Source organism: Anneissia japonica, unplaced genomic scaffold (assembly GCF_011630105.1).
Source record: "Anneissia japonica isolate Jap-2015-1 unplaced genomic scaffold, ASM1163010v1 scaffold1587_len1432017_cov164, whole genome shotgun sequence".
Classification (NCBI taxonomy): domain Eukaryota; kingdom Metazoa; phylum Echinodermata; class Crinoidea; order Comatulida; family Comatulidae; genus Anneissia; species Anneissia japonica.
In genome coordinates, this window is record NW_022713643.1 from 275,174 (window position 1) to 293,238 (window position 18,065).

Sequence of the window (18,065 nt, forward strand, 5' to 3'; positions counted from 1 at the left end):
CTTCATCCATGTTAAGCGATGCGTGTCGATAGCTGACTATCAGCTGCTAAGTGCATCGCGTTCACAACAGCATCACAACACCACTAAGCACTTCCCGTGACGTGTCCCGTTTAGGCCAATCAAAGCGGGCGTATTTTAATATTAGTCATTTGAGGCAGTCATCGCCAGTTTATACACTGTGTTGTGAATAATGGCGTTCAATTGTACAGTGTATATGGCCTAGGCCTAGATTGATAGCGTTGCTGAGACGAGCCATCGACGGCAACGAGCTTTTATTCGCCGCTAGCGAGGCATCACATAAACGGTAAGGCGTTGACTAGCGTAACTCCAAGTTTCGTCTACACTGGATGTATGGTGGCGTTTTACGAAACCGTGCCATATTTCTATCACTAATTTCATTTTGATATTTATTATCTTTTGCTTTGTTTCAGCATCTTTAATTTTTATATTGCATATTAGGCCTATGTATTGTAAATGTAGGCCATGTGTATGTATGTATATATATATATATATATGTCTCTTATACACATCTAGATGTGTATAAGAGACAGAGATGAAAGAGGATAGGGATGATAGACTATTTAAAGGATAAGAGGCCTTATGTTCAACATCTTGTTTCTATTTGAGCACTGTTATTATTACTTATCCATTTGTTTATACATATTGTGTTTACAGTCATACGTAGCTAGCCTAATTTGAATATTATTTACTATGACTTCCAAGATGCGACCTATATAAGCTTCAGTCGGTTGAATGAGAGAATGTGCCCGAGGGTTAAATCCGCACGTCCTTAGGTCTCCGTGGTCTAATGGATATGACACTCGTACTGACAGCGTGGGGTTGCAGGTTCGAATCCCGACAGATACCCCTTTTTCATACTAAATTGAAAGGAACTTTTCGTTGAAGGGTTATACGATTATAATATCTTGTTCCTATTTTGGGCACCGTTATTATTAGTTATCAATGTGTTTATTTGATTGACAGTGACACTGATGTAAAAGTGAAATGTCAAATAAATATTATTATTTATGAAGATATAGGCCTATCATGTATATTTTTCCTAAAACAAGAAGTCCTATTTTCTTTAGCTGTGGGTGGGAGTTTGGTTTGTGCCTAATTAACAGTACTGTGTACATCTTTTTTAGATGTCGTCTCACTTATATCTGTAAACCGTTTGGAGTAATGATGGATGCGTCATAAGCTAAAGATAAAAATGAACAATTTCTTCCAAAATAAGCCTACGAAATAGTATGATCTCCATGCTTAGAAAAAACTAAAAAGTCAACATTCTGTTACTCGCACATTTATTCAAGTGCAAAAAGCGTGGATGCCGTGTTGCTACAAAGAAAAAAAATAGAAAACAAAGATTCATTTCAATCAGTAGACACATCGCTCATCTCCTGTTGTATAAATACATACCGTACTTATTAGATTCTTTCATTTTTCGCGGGGTTCTCTATTTTTGACAATTGTTGTTGGTTTTTTTTTTAATGAACATTTAAATGAGCTTACGAAAACGATAACGAATACGGTTACGTCATCAAATTTATGAGAAAATCCCCTACAGTAGCATATTTTTCACCACGTAGGCGATTCATGCCTTTTGCATGAATCAGGTATCATATTCAGCTCATACAGCATATTGTCAAGAATGTTTTAGATATGAATGACGATAACGACTATGACGTATTCGTTATCGTTTTCGTAAAGTTGCGAAATCTCCCCATAATGACGAATGACGTGTTGTTACATCATATAGGTTTAACTACTATTATAACTGCTTTCAAAATATGATAAATCCTATTACTACAAAGGGGCCTAATTGATGCTTTTAAATAATGTAGCTATTTTTGTTACCCTAGAACATCGTATTTGAGAAAATATAATTAACAAGCTACCCTCCACAATGCCAGTTTTCAAAATATGGAGCAGAAGTCGACTGAAGAAAAAGTCAGTAGTAGCCAACACCATCTTGGAGCTGGTAGCAAAAGGTAAAGTACCTCAATAGGCATAGTCGGGAAGGGGGAGGCACTGACAGTGTGTGTGTGACATTTATCCCCTATGGTATTCCGATCATTCGTTAGTGGTGAGGGGTAGTCAAAGGTGGACTCGCTGGCATTCCTCTTGCTTTATGAGAACATTACTATGCATTCAGTCATGAACCTTCCCAGAGTGTCAAACTTAATAACTGCCCAACCAGAACAGCGTTAGGAATACGCGCGCCTCTCACAAACATTGGCCGTATTCGACTTGTCGTTTTCGTTAAACCACGCCCACTTGCGCAGTGGTAACATCCTACCACTACGAAAGACGAACAAATGGCTGCATAGTTACCGCGATACACGCTGCGTAATCAAGATTGGTTTGGAGCGGAAACGCGGTCCGAATCCGAGTGTGAATACAACTAACTTAATATAGCACAAGGTGTTTATCAAAGGCCAAAGGCCTGTTTACACTATGATTATGATGATGATCAACGATAAAAAGCTAAAAAGTAATTGTTCATATTTTTTGTAAAATAAATAAGAGAAGTTTTCACACTAGAACAAAACGATGTATCGTGTAGGCCTATGCGATAAAAAAAATAATTTAACAAATCAAATCAAATGGGAAACGATAAAATCGCTTTTACTACGATTTCTCGTTTTCTCATGATTATGACGTCATTTGATTTTATTTGTGAAAATATATTTTATCTTATACACAATAAATCGTTATCAAATCGTGCTAGTGTAAAAACTTCTTTTTAAATTTTCTTTTCAATTGCTTTTTAGCTTTTATCGTCATTGATCGTTATCGTCATAGTGTTAGCAGGCCTTTAAAGTGTGTTTTATTATAATTATTCTATAATTAAAGGAAAGAAGAAGCTAGATATTACTGGTTCAGTCACCGTTGTAATGGAAGAAGACGGAACTGAAGTTGACGATGATGAAGTACTAATGGAATTAAAAGGGACGCCTTTGATTTTCCTAAAGGAAGGGCAGCGGTGGATCGCTGCTGGAATGCCGGACGCGTACGACGCTACGTCTGTCGCTACATGCGTCACCAGTGTTGCTCTGGGCGGCGCCGTGCCGAAAGGCGTTTCAGGTGATGCAAGTCTATCAGGGGAATTGTGTAATGAAAGTACCGTTCAAAACCAAGACGATGGCTCCTCCGCTAATGGTACGTTCAAAGTATTATTAAAACAATTAATGTATATGTGATGTACTGCTATATTATATAGTAGTACATCGTTCCTTTTAGGTAATGCGATAATATTATCATACATTGATGTTAAACAAGGTTCGCTTATTTCATGTTATTTTTGTTGATCGTTTAATTCTATTGCTTAAAGGATCGTCACCAGCCGATTCCTTTCTTAATCATTTGCACATACTGTACTTAGATGATGGACTACACAGTTTTAATATCATCGACGAGGAATTCATGTTTTCATAAACTAAAAATTGTGATTGAATATTGTCAAACTTATGGTATGGAGATTAATCAGGATAAAACAAAATTACTGTACTGGTTATTAATGGTAACTAACAAGATAAAAGTACAATAAGGGTTGAGAATATTACAATTGAGTCTTGTGAATCATATATGTATATAGGATCCCCAACAACTAGTCAGGGAACAATTAAATCAGTTGTCGATCAACACTTGAAAGAGAGGAAAAATTCTGTTATTAAGTTTGGTTCTTTTTTAAATAGAAATCCTAACTTACCATTCATTTTTAAAAAGAGAATTGCTGAGTCAGCAGTAATGTCGTCATTATTGTACGCTAGTGAAACATGGTTAGGAGATGGGTTTGCAAACGCATGTCTACTGTCTTTGTATATGAATGTTGTAAAACAACTTCTTGGAGTAAGAATGCAAACCCCCACTGAATTATGTTTGATTGAGGCAGACATGCCAGCCTGTGCATTTCGAATGAGAGATGCCCAAAAACGATGGTTAAAGCGTAATATTGTTAATAATCCGAATCCTCATGCTCCACTTATTAAGTTTGTGTCAATCGGTGGATTCACCCATGTTAAGACATATAAATGCGGTAATCTCAGATTCAGGTACGTTGCATGACGAGATGGTGCGCCTGAGAACTTGTATTGTGGATAAAACGACAACGCGATTTAATCAGTATAAAGCATTTAATCATGAACTTATACAAGCAAAATTTTATTTATGTAAGGATGTTCAAGAAAATGAACGAGTTGTTTTAACACGTTTTATTTTAAGTTCTTACTATCTAAAAGTTGAGACAGGTAGATGGTCCCGAATAGACAGAGATAAAAGAATATGTAAGTGTAAAGAAGGTGTTCAAGATGAGCATCATATTTTAGTTGATTGTAAACTTACCAAGGAAGTTACGGTTCAGATTAGAAATACTTACCATAATGTTAACGAAGTCTTGTTTGGAACTGTTCTTCCACAACAATTGATGTCCCATATTGTTATGAAGGCAATGGAAATATCTCAAATGTAAAACGTATTTATTATGTATGAAGTTTTTTATGTTGGCCTTTGTGGTCAATAAATATACATATATAGGAACTACATCTACGGTGTAATTCTCTAAGGTAAAAAATGACAATGTATTATACGTCACTACATCTCTTATTTTGCCTCCAACTATTTGCTTTTATCGACTATATTTTAGAAAGTGCATTCTGCATTCACATGTGCTAAACTGTACCACAAAAACTAAACGAAATGATGATGAGTAAATAATTAAAATAATGGTGGTGATAGTTATAATGATAATGATAATGATGATGAATGGTTCTGCTAATGATAGGATATGATAACCTTACATTCTGTGTTTGTTTGAGACTCTTTTTGTTCATGGTTCGGTAGTAGAACCAAAACCGTAGGCTAACTAAATTGTGCGCACTTGAAGGAACGAGTGAAATCCTCCTAGAAGATGGTAGGGACTACCTTATTAGTGTTCAGGTTCGGTTGTGGACAAGATGTATGCACCAACGGGGTGGCGACATGATTTGCTAGGTCCGAGGTCCTCGACGGGGGAGGGGGCCGATGTCCCCGACGAGGAAACAGAAGTAGGCGTGGGACGTCGAGTGTCGCTTAAAATGTTGCGAAAGTGGTCCAGGGGGCGAAGCCCCCGGAAATTTTGACAATTTAGGGGTTTCAAAGGCTAACTTAATCGATTTTAGAGTCTAATAATATGTAGAAAATACATACAAATTTTTCTCCCCGACGAATTGTGGTTTTTCTCCCTGAAGGTGCTGGCGCCACCTCTGCACCAAATGGCACGGTGTAACCTTTTGGGGAGTTTTTGTAACGACAGAGCTGCGAAAAAGGCCAGTTATGTACTCAAGATTATTACTTTTAACATTTAACAGATTCGATATCCCCGCTGCCCTTGCCTCAGTTTTCCCCAACAGTACTCTTCCACTTGGAAAATGGTACGTGTGAAAACGTCTGGGAAAAGATGATATCGGAAGCAGGCGACTTCTACATGCATTCATCGACTCCTGACTTACACCAGACTTACCAGTATCAATTGGTTGGCAAAATGATGTACACAAGGTACCCGGCAATAGGCCAAAGTGGCCCACATCCATGGGTAAGATAACGTACGGCAATGTAAATGAAAGAAAAACGCTGAGGAGGCCTTTTTAAATAGTTAACATGCCAAAAGGTGTTAAGTGGCAAATGCAAATTTGGTGTTATGCAATCTACGTACCACCACGTAAAGCCTGATATTCATAAAAGCGCTACACACTGCCGTTAAGATGGTTTCACTGCACAGGTTAAAGTGCGTATTTGATTAGGAAGGCTCACAACCAATCAGCGTCGCCAAATGCTGTCAGTGATGGCGTGTAGCGTTTTTGTGGAAACAACATGATGTCGCGCGTCGCATGTATAGTCACGTTTATACATTGGTGTTTATTGATGTGAAAAAAATACTTTCACTGGTGTTTTAAAATACATTGTTTATGACGTGAGCTCGCGACCAACTTTAAAACAATTTCTCAATCCATATTTCAGAGTCGATTCACGTCAAACCTGAGCCGAAGAATGCGACACGTAAGATGGAAAAGAAAAAAGAAAGGGTCCCTATGCAACGTATTGCTTCCGAAGTCAAGGCATCAGTTTCTTCAGCCACATGATGTAAATCCACCAACCAACGAGAGTGTAACGTATGAGGTTGAGCCAATGGTTTATAACGACCAAATGGAGAATGACTTGAGAAAACAAATCACAAAGTTCGAAACACAGGATGAATGTAATGAATAAATGTATAGATATAATTAATAATTTTTTTAAATAATTCATTATATAAATGCAATGATGAATTATATTAATCAGTAATTACATTTATGTAATTATAGATAAAAATATCTATATAATTAATCATTATGTATATAGTAATTATATTAATAGAACTTATTATGATAGAAACAATATACGGTAGGCATCAAAATCAATACAATTCCAGAGACGAATCCAGATTGTTTTTTTTTTCTTGCCTGGGTGGCACGAGTTGTAATCGAGGACGTGAGGTCCGATGGTGGAGAGAGAAAGGTATAGAGGTGTTCCCTTTCCTATTCGCAGTTTTACTTTTTTTAATTCTCTTATTATTTCACACTTGGTCAGTTTGCTTGCGATTTGTTTATTTCTAGTAAATTTAAATACCGTACCAAAACACGACTTCTGCTCGGAAATAACGAAATGTACAAATTCTATAGAAATAGGCCTAATAATGATAACATTTGATGAAATATGTAATCCTTACCTAAAAAGAGCTTGGCAAACAAGAAATAAAATCATGAATGAATATAACGTAAATAACAGTTAAACAATAAGTAGTTTTCACCGCACGACGTTAACCTTAACTTTAACGTTAGTACCCAACATGCAGCGCGATAGCTCCCTTTTGTAAAAAAAAAAAAATCGAAATACGCATGCGCAAACCCGTCACTAACGTACGTTCTGAAATTAACGTACTCCTCAACGCAAGATGAATAAATTATGACGTCATTCGTTAACGTTGCGGTTAACGTCGTGCGGTGAAAACTGCCTAATATGTAAACAACGACTCTGAAGTTTAACGCTGTTTCAATGATTCTTAACCCATTATAATTCTTTTTATAAACAATTTTAACAACCTGTTTTAACAAGCTTTAAATGTTTTTATTTGACTATTTGGCTGCTGCGGAGGAAGCGCCCATTTTGCCACAAAATTCAAGTGCAGTAATTGAGTTCGGTGTTGAAGTTTAAATTTCATAATTACTTTCATTTGTTTTGCTAGTTCACCCATCGTTTATCCGCCAAAAACTGGCACTTTACTGTTAATAAATGTTAAGTTTCTTTATTTCTGCAAAAATGTTATTACTTTAAAAAGTGTTAAATTTTTAATCATGTTACAAAACTGTTGTTCTTTTATTGTTGTTGTTGTTGTTGTTGTTGTTGTTGTTGTTGCTGATGGCGATGATCATAGATGATGATGATGTAATAATGGTGATGATGATGATGATGATGATGATGATGATGATGATGATGATGATGATGATGATGATGATGGCGACGATCATAATGATAATAATGCTGATGATGATGGTACTTAATGTGATAATGCTAGGATGATGATGACGGTGATGATGACGATGTCGCAGATGATGCTGACGTCAATGATGGTGATGGTTATGTTAATTACAATGATCGATGACGATGATGCTGACAATGAGTATTCTATTTTCATCAATAAATCATGCTAGTTACTTAAAAAAAAAAACACAAATAGGACTAAAACATAAAATTCAATTTAGGCTATTGGTTTATTAATATTTTTAATTACAATTCGTGACATGACCAATATTAATTATGTTTAATGGTGTCTTAGAAATCAAATTTCATAATACTCCTTAATTTAACTTACGTTTACATTTTACCTTTTGTTTATCAATTTTGTATTACCGATATTCAGACATGAGGGTATATGACACTTGATTGGACAGCGAGATATCGGACAGCGATATATCGCTGGATCAATTCCCGTCAGGAAACGTTTTCAAATTATAGACTGATAAAGATTGATTACTATATTTAATACTAAAAAGAAGGAAAACACTTTGATAAATATTTTGTCATCTAAAACATGTTCCGATGTATTGAGAAGCATCGTCGGAGTAAAACCCATTTCGCAATTAAAATGGGAACAAAGGTTTGATTTACAAAATGAGGTAGACTGGAAGTATATCTGGCAGTCTAAAGTAAAAAATATGAAGAGAGAAAATTGGCAGAATTTAACTTTAAACTGTTGCACAAACGATTCCAACGGGAAAACGTTTATTGCTCTGGAATATTGCCGATGCAGAAATATGTGATATGTAACAAAGTAGAGGACGAAGAACATTTGTTTTTCTCCTGTAAACGCTTAAATGGATTCTGGCAAAAAATACAATACATTCTGTGAATTTTATTAAGAAATATACAAATATCGTATCAAATTATTATGTTAGGATCAACAGAATTGATGGATAATTATAATGTAACGAATCAGGTACCGTAATCACTATTGCTATGTATACCATTTTTAAAAACAGGTTGACATTGAAAATAACAAATGTCGACAATAAATTGTTCTTAAAATTTAAGAGTGAATTAGAAATAAGAATAAAATGGAGTATACTGTACGACGAGAAGTCGCCATTAAAAAATGGTCAAATATAGACTTGCTATAAAACGTTGGAGAAAATGATATATTGTATGAATGAAGGTGGGTTAATTACCAACACGAAATAGAAAAAAAGAAATGAGTTTAAAGAAACAAATATAAGTGGTTTATAAAATAAATTGTAAGAAAATGAAAAGAGCGAAAATCATTATTAATTGATTAATTGTATTGTCTGTTGTAGGATGATAAACTTAAAAGTGGTCTAATTTACAATGTTTTATATTTTGATTTTGAATATGCAGATTCAATTTCTTATTCTGAAAATCATTAATATTATGTTCAGATTATAAGTATTTTACTATTGAATAAGTGTGGCTTTGCCAGAAAAGAGAAAAAAAACTGAAAAAGATAAATTTTTCATTCACAGGCTAGGCCCGATACGATCTTTGCAACATTGATATTTCATTGCATGGTCCATGAGGAGGTTTTCAGTGTTTTTCTGTGTACTGAAACTACGGACTCACACCTTGATGTCGTTCTAGGAAGTAGCAGAGTTCGTAAGTTGTGAGGTTGCCTCCAGTAAAGATAGGTTGTATATTGGAAATCAGATGAGGTAACTCTTCCTCCTCACTTTTGAATGTATGGCTGCTCTTGCGGGCTGTAGGACAGATACAATCAATTTTGTAATTATATCGATTATATTGTTAAGTTCATGACATAAATACTGTGAACATTTTTAATGGATTGCTTGCGCTTTATGAAATAAAGTTATTATTATTTATTATTACATTTAGGCACATGTCACACGTTTTTGTCATATAAAATTGAAAGACTTAATAGGGCTTAATATTACCTTCGCTGGCAAAGAAATTTGCAAGGTGTTGGGCGATGCGGATGGCATTAGTAGTTCGCGGTATATTCGGGTTTTGGTACCGATTCCACTCGTACATGGTCTTCTCTGGGTGCCATTGAACAGCGTAAAACGGGTAATCAATTGCTGAGGAGAATAATAAAATTTCATTTGATTAATTTTGAGCTCATCAGCATCAAGGCTAATCTAATGCCAATCTGTGCTATTCCCACATCATCATTTTATGTATTATATTATACGTGGGGGTATATATATGTAAAATGGTCGAACGAGTTGCAAGTATAATGTGTGGGTGTGAAAAATTAGCATAAAGGAAATTGTAAACATTGGCTCATCATGAGTATATATGCTGCATTTATAGACCTACTTACAAACAAATAGGCCTAAATGATCTATGTTTTTGTTTTCTAAATATATTACATTATTGAAAGAAGTGGATTTAAAACACGTAGTAATTACATCTTTAATTTAATCGATATGCTGTACCTTCAATGGATGAAATATACTCAAGACCTTTCCGGTCCGTATTCACTGTTACCACTTTGAACAACTCATCTAGACCATGTTGCTTAAACATCTGGCAACAAAAAAAAAATAAAGTGATACATCTTTGACTTTTTTTTAACGTAAAATATTATAAAACTGTTAGCTTAAGGCAGTCAAAAAAACTGACCAATCAGGCAGGGCTAAAACTACGCGCTTGTCCCATAAATACATGTGTTGTCACACAAGTGTACGTGTGTTTCTGAGTACGTTTTGGTTTTACACTTTCGTTCTGAGATCTTAGCGGGGGTCTCTCCGGATATTTGCCAACAAGGGGTCCGAACGAACCAAGGGGCCTACTAGAGCCTTGGTCGACGGCTCGGCATAAAAAAAAATCCTGATAGGGTGAACGGGGAGAGTTTTTATGGCTTAGTATGGTCCAAATTGCTTGTAGAACACAATACTGTATTAGAAATTGGGAACCAAAATAACGTTATTTGTATAGGAAAATTATTAGTCTTTTAATTTTTGAACCGATAACCTAGTTGTGGCATCGGACGACATGGGTTTCAGGAATGTCCGACGGGGGAGGAGGAATTCCCTCTCAGCCTACGATCATCGTGCACGCTTCGTCAAATACTTCTCATAAAAGTGCAATAGAATTCACGGAAATATGCCTAACTTACCCAATTAGTAATACCTTTTTCATTGTTGTGGTAAGTTATATTTTCTGTGGTTACTGCTTCCAAGAGATCTGCCGGCGTGGACATTACATTAAACATTCTACTGGTGTTAAAATCTGAACCAGGAGGGAAAATGTTATTCTAAAAAAATCTGCTAAAACTGAGAGTGAAACTGGAATTCGTGTTATGCGTTATTTTTGTTTAATATGGAGGTTTCTTAAGCTTACGAAAGCGATACCGTACCTAATACCGGTACGAGTACGTCATCAACATGTTTAGTCAATTCATCCCCTACAGTAGCATTTTCACAACGTATTCCATCCATGCCTTTTACACGAATCAACGATCATATTCAGCTCTTATATATATTTTCAAAAATTGTTTTAGGCACGAATGACGATAATGAATGACGTATTCGAATTCGTTATCGTTTTCGTAAGTTTGCGAAATCTCCCTATTAAGGAAATTCTAACGGCAATATTATAAACATGTTGTGAAAATGTCACCTTGCTATATATCAAATACTCCTTTCCTACCTTGTCCTATCACCAATGGTATAGCCCTATTTACAGCATCGAAGCCACCAAGCCGGATGTTTTTGCCAGCAACCAGCGAAGCCAACACTTGGAAGCCTAGGCACGTCCCCCATATTGGAAAATAGTCGCCATTTTTATTACTCTGAATGCGTAAATTATAGTCAGAATGGTTGAAATTTAAGTTAAATTAATTCGTGACTGTGTAGCACTCTGAATATGAAAATATAATGTCAAGAATGGGTATTATTTTACTTAAGTGTATATAAATGCATCTCAACCAAGATTCAGTTATCGTTTTCCAAAAAAAAAAAAAAAAAAAAAAACAACACCTAAATATAGGCATAACATAAAACAAAACAACATTAAACAACGCAACGCAACACAAAATAACACAACACAACACAGCAAGTAAAGCACAGCACAGCACAACACAAACAGAAACATAAAAGTAATCATAAACATAACATTAGCATGGAATTACATTAACATGAAATAACAACATGAGTCTATGGCTACGTTCAGACTTGGAGATAAGCCGGGCTTGAGTTAAGCCCGGTTCAACGTTAAGCCCGGCTTAACTTTGCCGGGCGTTCAGACTAGCAGGATTAGCCAGGCGCGAGAATTAATGAACCGTAAAGCCGGACACTCACTGCGTCGTACGACCGTCGCACGACAAATCCACATTTTCTTCCGGCGAGCGATAGACGACGCAACGCCGTCTGCTGATTGTCAATCTGAACTAATCCTCATTAAAAAGACGATCCGTTGGGTCCGCGTCTTCGCGTGCGTTCTTCGTCGCGTTGCCGTCGCACGCAATGAGTAACCGGCTTATAACCAGGAAACGTGTTTGAAAACGGTGCTCGATTCGTCACACGTCCGCCGTACAACGCAGTGAGTGCCCGGCTTTAGACAATCCTCCTGGCCAGTCTATTATAAGCGTAAAATTACTTAGCTCACCTCAATCGCTAGATCAAGCATGATTTTAGCCACACGTGCATATTCTGACTTCATTAACCTAGCATCCTTTATGCTTCCACCTTGCATGAATACGCTGGTAAGCACATATTCGAAAGAAAAATTATATTGTCATGTTATAATCCTTATGTAATATTAACGTTCGCAATCTATCATAATCAAGCGGCTGCTGAAACGAAACTATGTTTTGTCATGTTTCTCAAGAGCTTTAACATTTAGTTTGAAATAATGATATAGGCCTATGATAAGGTACTGATAATAATACCATTAATAATACAGGACTGTGCTACACAGCAACTTGATTTGAATATACATATATACATATATACATATTATATCATATATATACATATTATATATATACATATATATATCTGTCTCTTATACACATCTAGATGTGTATAAGAGACAGGCTTAGTATGGTCCAAGATATGTTTTTAGACCACAATATTAGTGATTGGCAATCAAAATAACGTTATTTTTATAGGCAAATTTTATATTTTTTAAATGTTCTAAGAATGTTATTTCGCTTTTGTCTACTTATTTTATAGATAGATAGATAGATAGATATAGGCCCAGGCCTAGATAATAATACAGTGCTCAAATATATACCGAAAACATGATGGTATAAAATCGTATCAAACGTATTTTATCAACGAAAATTCGTTATTATTGTTGCATAAAAAAAAAGGTTTCTGGTGGGGATCGAACACGTAATATCTCGCCATGAGCCTCATATCGTTTAGACCACAGAGGCCCGTAATATCATTTATTTACACCAACTTGTACTGTGGAGCCAATAGCTTCGTAATAGCTTAATAGGTAGAGTATGTATATATACTTATACATAGGCCTACATATATACATACATATATACATATATATTATATTGTTTTATATAAAAAAAAATATATAAAAAGATATATTAAAATAAAATATAAAAAGATATATAGACATTTACCCATTGATTGAGTTAAATATGCGCAGATAATATTCATACGGTTGTCCTTCCTTGATGACGACCACTCTGGCACCACCGGTTTCGATAAATTTTACGTACGAAGCCACAACAACAGATGACCCGATTGTTGCTAGCACCCGGCTACTCGTCTTTCGTGCTACAATTCCTTTCAAAATAATTAGTTGAAAACAGTGTGTTTACAATTTGTAAAACATGCTTGACTAAGAATCCCAACAGAGAGCCAAACGAGTGGGTTGCCGATTTAAGCCGATCTCTATAAAATAGCTGCATTATTGCTAGTGTTTCTTTGTTATCGTTACACTGTGTAGCTGTTCATGACGAAATCGGACAGGCTCCATGATTCGACCGACGAATAACCGTCAGCCGTCGGAGATAGAGTGTAGTGATGTTATGCAAACCGGGCTATCGGCTTATTGTTTCCATGGCGAATCAGACGTTGGAAAACGCCGTAAGAGAGCAGTCACTCTCCATTCGGTTTTTCCATAATCTTGCTGACAGACAGACAGCGGTGAATAAGCTCCTTGGCGGAAATAATTATCAATATAAGTCAACAGTGAATTAAATTTCTTATAGGCTCAACTCCATTGGACTTCCCAAAGACATACCGTATATGTGCAAACGATTAAATAATTTTGAAATCAAAATGTCCCATAAAAATGTGTTTTTGTTGTGCAGTATTAAATTGAATCTAAATAGCAGAGAATAGCAAAACAATAATTGACAGAGAAAAAAAGACGTTTACATCATTTTACTGTTGAATTATTTGAATGAAAGTGCAAAAGGAATAATCTCTTACCGATTACTGGTCGATTGTTCACATAACGGTTTCCAGAGCAAACATATATTAAGCAAAAAATAATTATGGTAACAAAAGCAGAAGACATTTCAGCTTAATTACAGAAAATTGTTTAGTACATGAGGGCTAACGTATCATATTATTAATAGTATGCCTATGTCGGTAGACCTAAAGGTACGTCTGTACGTCATTGGACGATGAGCAGATTTTATACGATATTGAGTATGCAAATTAATCAATGCACAATTCAATTCAATTCCTTTATTCGTCATATAAATACATGTATGATTATTGCCTAATTGTTAATGACACAAAATATTTAAACCTACACACTACACAGTGAAAACATAACCATTTAAACATATACACCGGTTTACTTGAAAGTTGTTTGTTATAAACTTATGTTATGCTGTGCTGACAACTCATAGATTTTACCCGTTTTCACATGTCACTACTCTGTAATTTTCCCGATTGGCGGAGTCTCGGCCACTCTAGAGTAACTCTTAGATAGGCTTACCTTCATATAACTTTTACGAATTGATACCTTGTTCAAAGCAAGTCAAAGTCAATTACCCAGTACCGTTCGTTTTTTAATTCGGTGGGAAATCTTCCCTACTAAGTGTTTAATTCTGTATTTTCATATTCGTTTTGTTCCCGTTATTAGAAACGAGAAATGCACCTGTCTAGATTCTCTTGGCCTATCAAATAGTCTGTACCATATTTATAGTCAGAATACAAAAGAAATGCCATGATTACAGTTAATCAATTAAGTCATAAAATTTAACACTTGGAAATATTTTTAATGAATCTAAATCAATTGCTATTTGACCTACTAGGACCTTATAGCCGAAGAAACAGTGTTTAGGCCCTATCCAAAATCCAAATGGATGTTCAAATAGATGTCGAAATAGATGTACCTTAGTATAAATTGGTCAAGAAGAATATACAAAGGCAAAAATACCAATGTTATATACATAAAAACAATTTAATATATAAAATGTATATATATATTTAAATCATACTACGCTGCGTTATGCAGCATATATTTACCTATTTCGAAATAGGCCAGCCCCAAGCAACATAAAGAACAGCACGTAAAAAAATAAAAGTAAACAAAATCATGGATCAAACCAATATATTAAAGTTATACGTTCCTTTAATTTTTAGATCATCGAAAAAAGCGATAATATACAACAAAATAAAAAAAAAAATCACACTTCAGTTGAGCGTATTTTGATTGGTCGTGCTGAAGCAATAACGTTATAAAATTCATATAATCCATATTTTTTGCTTTAGGCCTTAAAATAAATTGAATTGTATTTATAAAATGTTAAACCAGTGGTAAGGTAATGATAGCTAAACCGTTTCTTCAAAGAAGGACAAAATATAATTAAACAACGATAATGTGGCTAATGGGCGACGAAATACACACACTCTCCTAAGTAGTTTGTTGTCTTTCATTAGATGGTGGATATGACAAAAACAAATGTAAACAAATTGTTCAAAATTGTATGTCATATGCAATATCATTACATATCAAGAAAGTAACACAGCTCATATGATACGACGTTGCCAGTATAAACCGGCTGGTAATTGTAGACTAGGTACTTGGAAGCTTCATCTTCGCTGGAGAAACGGTGATGGCTCTTCCGTGCTGAGAAAAGAAAACAAACATGCCATACCAAATCGGTTCTATTATTAGTATCAATAGGGACATTTCGCAACCTTAAGAAAACGATAACGAATACGAATACGTCATCATTATCGTTAATTTGTGCCTAAAACATACGAGCTGATGATCAATGATTTATGTAAAACGCATGGATGACCCACGCTGTGACACATGCTACTGTATGGGAATGGATTGACTAAACATTTGATGACGTAACCGTATTCGTTATCCGTTATCGTTTTGCGAAACCTCCCTAATATCATTAGGTGGTTGGGGGGGGGGGCGGCTTTAGCTGAGAAAAGAAAACAGTCATGCCATACTAAATCGGTTCTATTAATAGAATTTATTAACATTAGGAGGAGGGGAGGGGCTTTTATTTTAAAAATTACCGGTACCTTCGCTGACTAGAAAATTCACCACATGTTGAGCAACGGCCACGGCATTAGGAAAGTGTGGAATAGCGGAATCTTTATGTGGGTTCCATTCAAATAACGTCTTCTCGGGGTGCCATTGGATCCCATAGATTGGGTAATCAAGGGCTGCAGAGGAAACAACAATCAGGTACAATAAAAAAAAATCATAAACTAACGTCAGGTAGAAATAAATTATTTATTATTTTTTATAGCAGAGACATAGATTATTTGGGTTAACTGTAGTTTAAATAATAGTAATACGTTACATACTTTAGAATCACATAATATGTTTCAGGAAATGAAAAGTGCAGTACATATATTGTTTATAATAAATACTTAGTAGGGATAGAATAAGGCTAGAATGATAGCATGTTGTATTTTATGTGAAGCACACCAAGTAGGCCTAATAACCACCATGTACGAGGACTTGTTTCTACTTGAGTCCTTCTAAAGTAGCAGATTCAAGGGGGGGGGGCTGAGCCACCCCTGCTATTTTATTTTAAATTATAAAACAAAACTGGAAGGAAATGGTCAAATTATAATCAAGTTGAGGTCTGAGAGCACCATTTCCGGCCATCTAGGCGTGCCATAATCATATAATTTCTTACCTCAGCAATAACAATGGTTGGGCTGAGGTGCGCTGCAATTTTTATCTGTGAAAGTCCCTCCCTGGGCCTGGGCCCCTCTATTTCAAATTCCTGGATCCGCCCTTGTTCCCTCGTGGTGAATGTACCTTCCGGTAAGCCCTACCCCTTGGATATTGTTTGGATATTGTTGCTAAGGGAAGTCAAACAAAACGTGTGTTTGTGGCCCAAGCACCTATCCGTGACTCCGATATGATTGATTAATCAGTTATTAAATTTGATTAACATTTCGGCCCATTAGTCGAGGTCCCGCGTACACTAATTAATTCGGAATTTGGTAAATTGAAAAAAAAAATAATTATGTCTAGAATATCCGGAGATCTCCTCGACAGTGAACTAGTTTACTTTTGAGCCATCCTGTCAGGTATAAACTAAGGTTGTCTTGGTCGTCTTGTCATGTTTTTATACGTTTACCATTTGTATTATTTTATGTATTTGACGAAATAAATCATATGATATTATAAAAAGAATCTAACTGTTAAATTATAATATCCGGTAGCAACATACATTTTTCAATCTGAAAACATTCATTAAATAATAAATTAATCTTAAAAAAAAAACAAGTATTACCTTCCAGAGTTGAAATAAATTCAAGTCCATTGCCACCTTCGTTCACTGAAATAATTCTATAAAACTTATCCAGTCCAAACTTTGTAAAATTCTGCAGGAAACAAATCAGTATAATAGACACCTAATAGAAACCTAATACTGTAGAACAAATCAGTATAATAGATACTTAATAGAAACCTAATAGAATCTTAATATCTGTATTAGAGTATATCCTAAACTTTCACCAGTTTTCTACCACAAGCATTTTGAATTAATTTCCAGCCAAATTAAATATTTGTACAAAAGAATAATAGAAATTGTATTAAGTCTGTTGATCCGTCTGTTAATTGACGAGAAAAACAATCTAATTTTCTATTAAATTGAAAGCATAGCTTCAGAGTAAATTTTATACTTTATATACTATACTATACTATACTATATATAAATATTTTAGACACGAATGACGGTAATGATAATGACGTATTCGTATTCGTTATCGTTTTAGTAAGGTTCTAAAATTTCCCTATTATTATTTTCATCATGACTATCATCATCGTCATTCTCTTATAATTTATTATAATTTTTATTATAGTGACATTCTCACCTTAGGCGTAACTGAAAATTTATGGTGGTTATAAGTTGAATTTTCTGTTGTCAATGCTTTTAATACACAATCTGGCGTTTTTATATCAAAGATGCGACTCTTAACAAAATCTGGTTCCAATAAAATAGGACAAAAGTAATTAATAAATACAAACAATAGTACTGTTTTATAAATAGTTAAAATCAAAATACATTACCGGTATATGATATATATATGCCTATACATATACAT

General features: G+C 35.1%; 3 protein-coding genes across 3 annotated transcripts in view; 1 reads left to right on the forward strand and 2 right to left on the reverse strand.

The window, feature by feature from the left end:
* Positions 1–79: 79 nt before the first annotated feature.
* LOC117108705 lies at positions 80–7,324 on the forward strand. Its single transcript, XM_033250818.1, has 5 exons — positions 80–304; positions 1,863–1,991; positions 2,857–3,162; positions 5,349–5,572; positions 5,998–7,324. The coding sequence occupies exons 2-5, from the start codon at positions 1,907–1,909 to the stop codon at positions 6,244–6,246; spliced, it is 864 nt and encodes a 287-aa protein (XP_033106709.1). The 5' UTR covers positions 80–304; positions 1,863–1,906; the 3' UTR covers positions 6,247–7,324.
* A 439-nt stretch (positions 7,325–7,763) lies between these two features.
* LOC117108649 (gamma-glutamyl hydrolase-like) lies at positions 7,764–14,089 on the reverse strand. The gene is made up of 8 exons (XM_033250741.1): positions 13,953–14,089; positions 13,136–13,301; positions 12,157–12,250; positions 11,200–11,341; positions 10,667–10,779; positions 9,984–10,074; positions 9,480–9,623; positions 7,764–9,284 (listed from the first exon to the last, which is right to left on the reverse strand). Exons 1-8 carry the CDS (start codon positions 14,038–14,040, stop codon positions 9,139–9,141), a joined length of 984 nt encoding a protein of 327 aa, XP_033106632.1. The 5' UTR covers positions 14,041–14,089; the 3' UTR covers positions 7,764–9,138.
* A 109-nt stretch (positions 14,090–14,198) lies between these two features.
* The window catches only part of LOC117108648 (gamma-glutamyl hydrolase-like), a 6,801-nt gene continuing 2,934 nt past the window's right edge, over positions 14,199–18,065 (reverse strand). Inside the window, exons 5-8 of the mRNA XM_033250740.1 lie at positions 17,835–17,944; positions 17,252–17,342; positions 16,020–16,163; positions 14,199–15,606 (exon numbers count right to left, since the gene is read on the reverse strand). Of these exons, the coding sequence (XP_033106631.1) occupies positions 15,482–15,606; positions 16,020–16,163; positions 17,252–17,342; positions 17,835–17,944 (470 nt within the window). The 3' untranslated portion in view covers positions 14,199–15,481. The remainder of the gene's footprint in view (positions 15,607–16,019; positions 16,164–17,251; positions 17,343–17,834; positions 17,945–18,065) is intronic.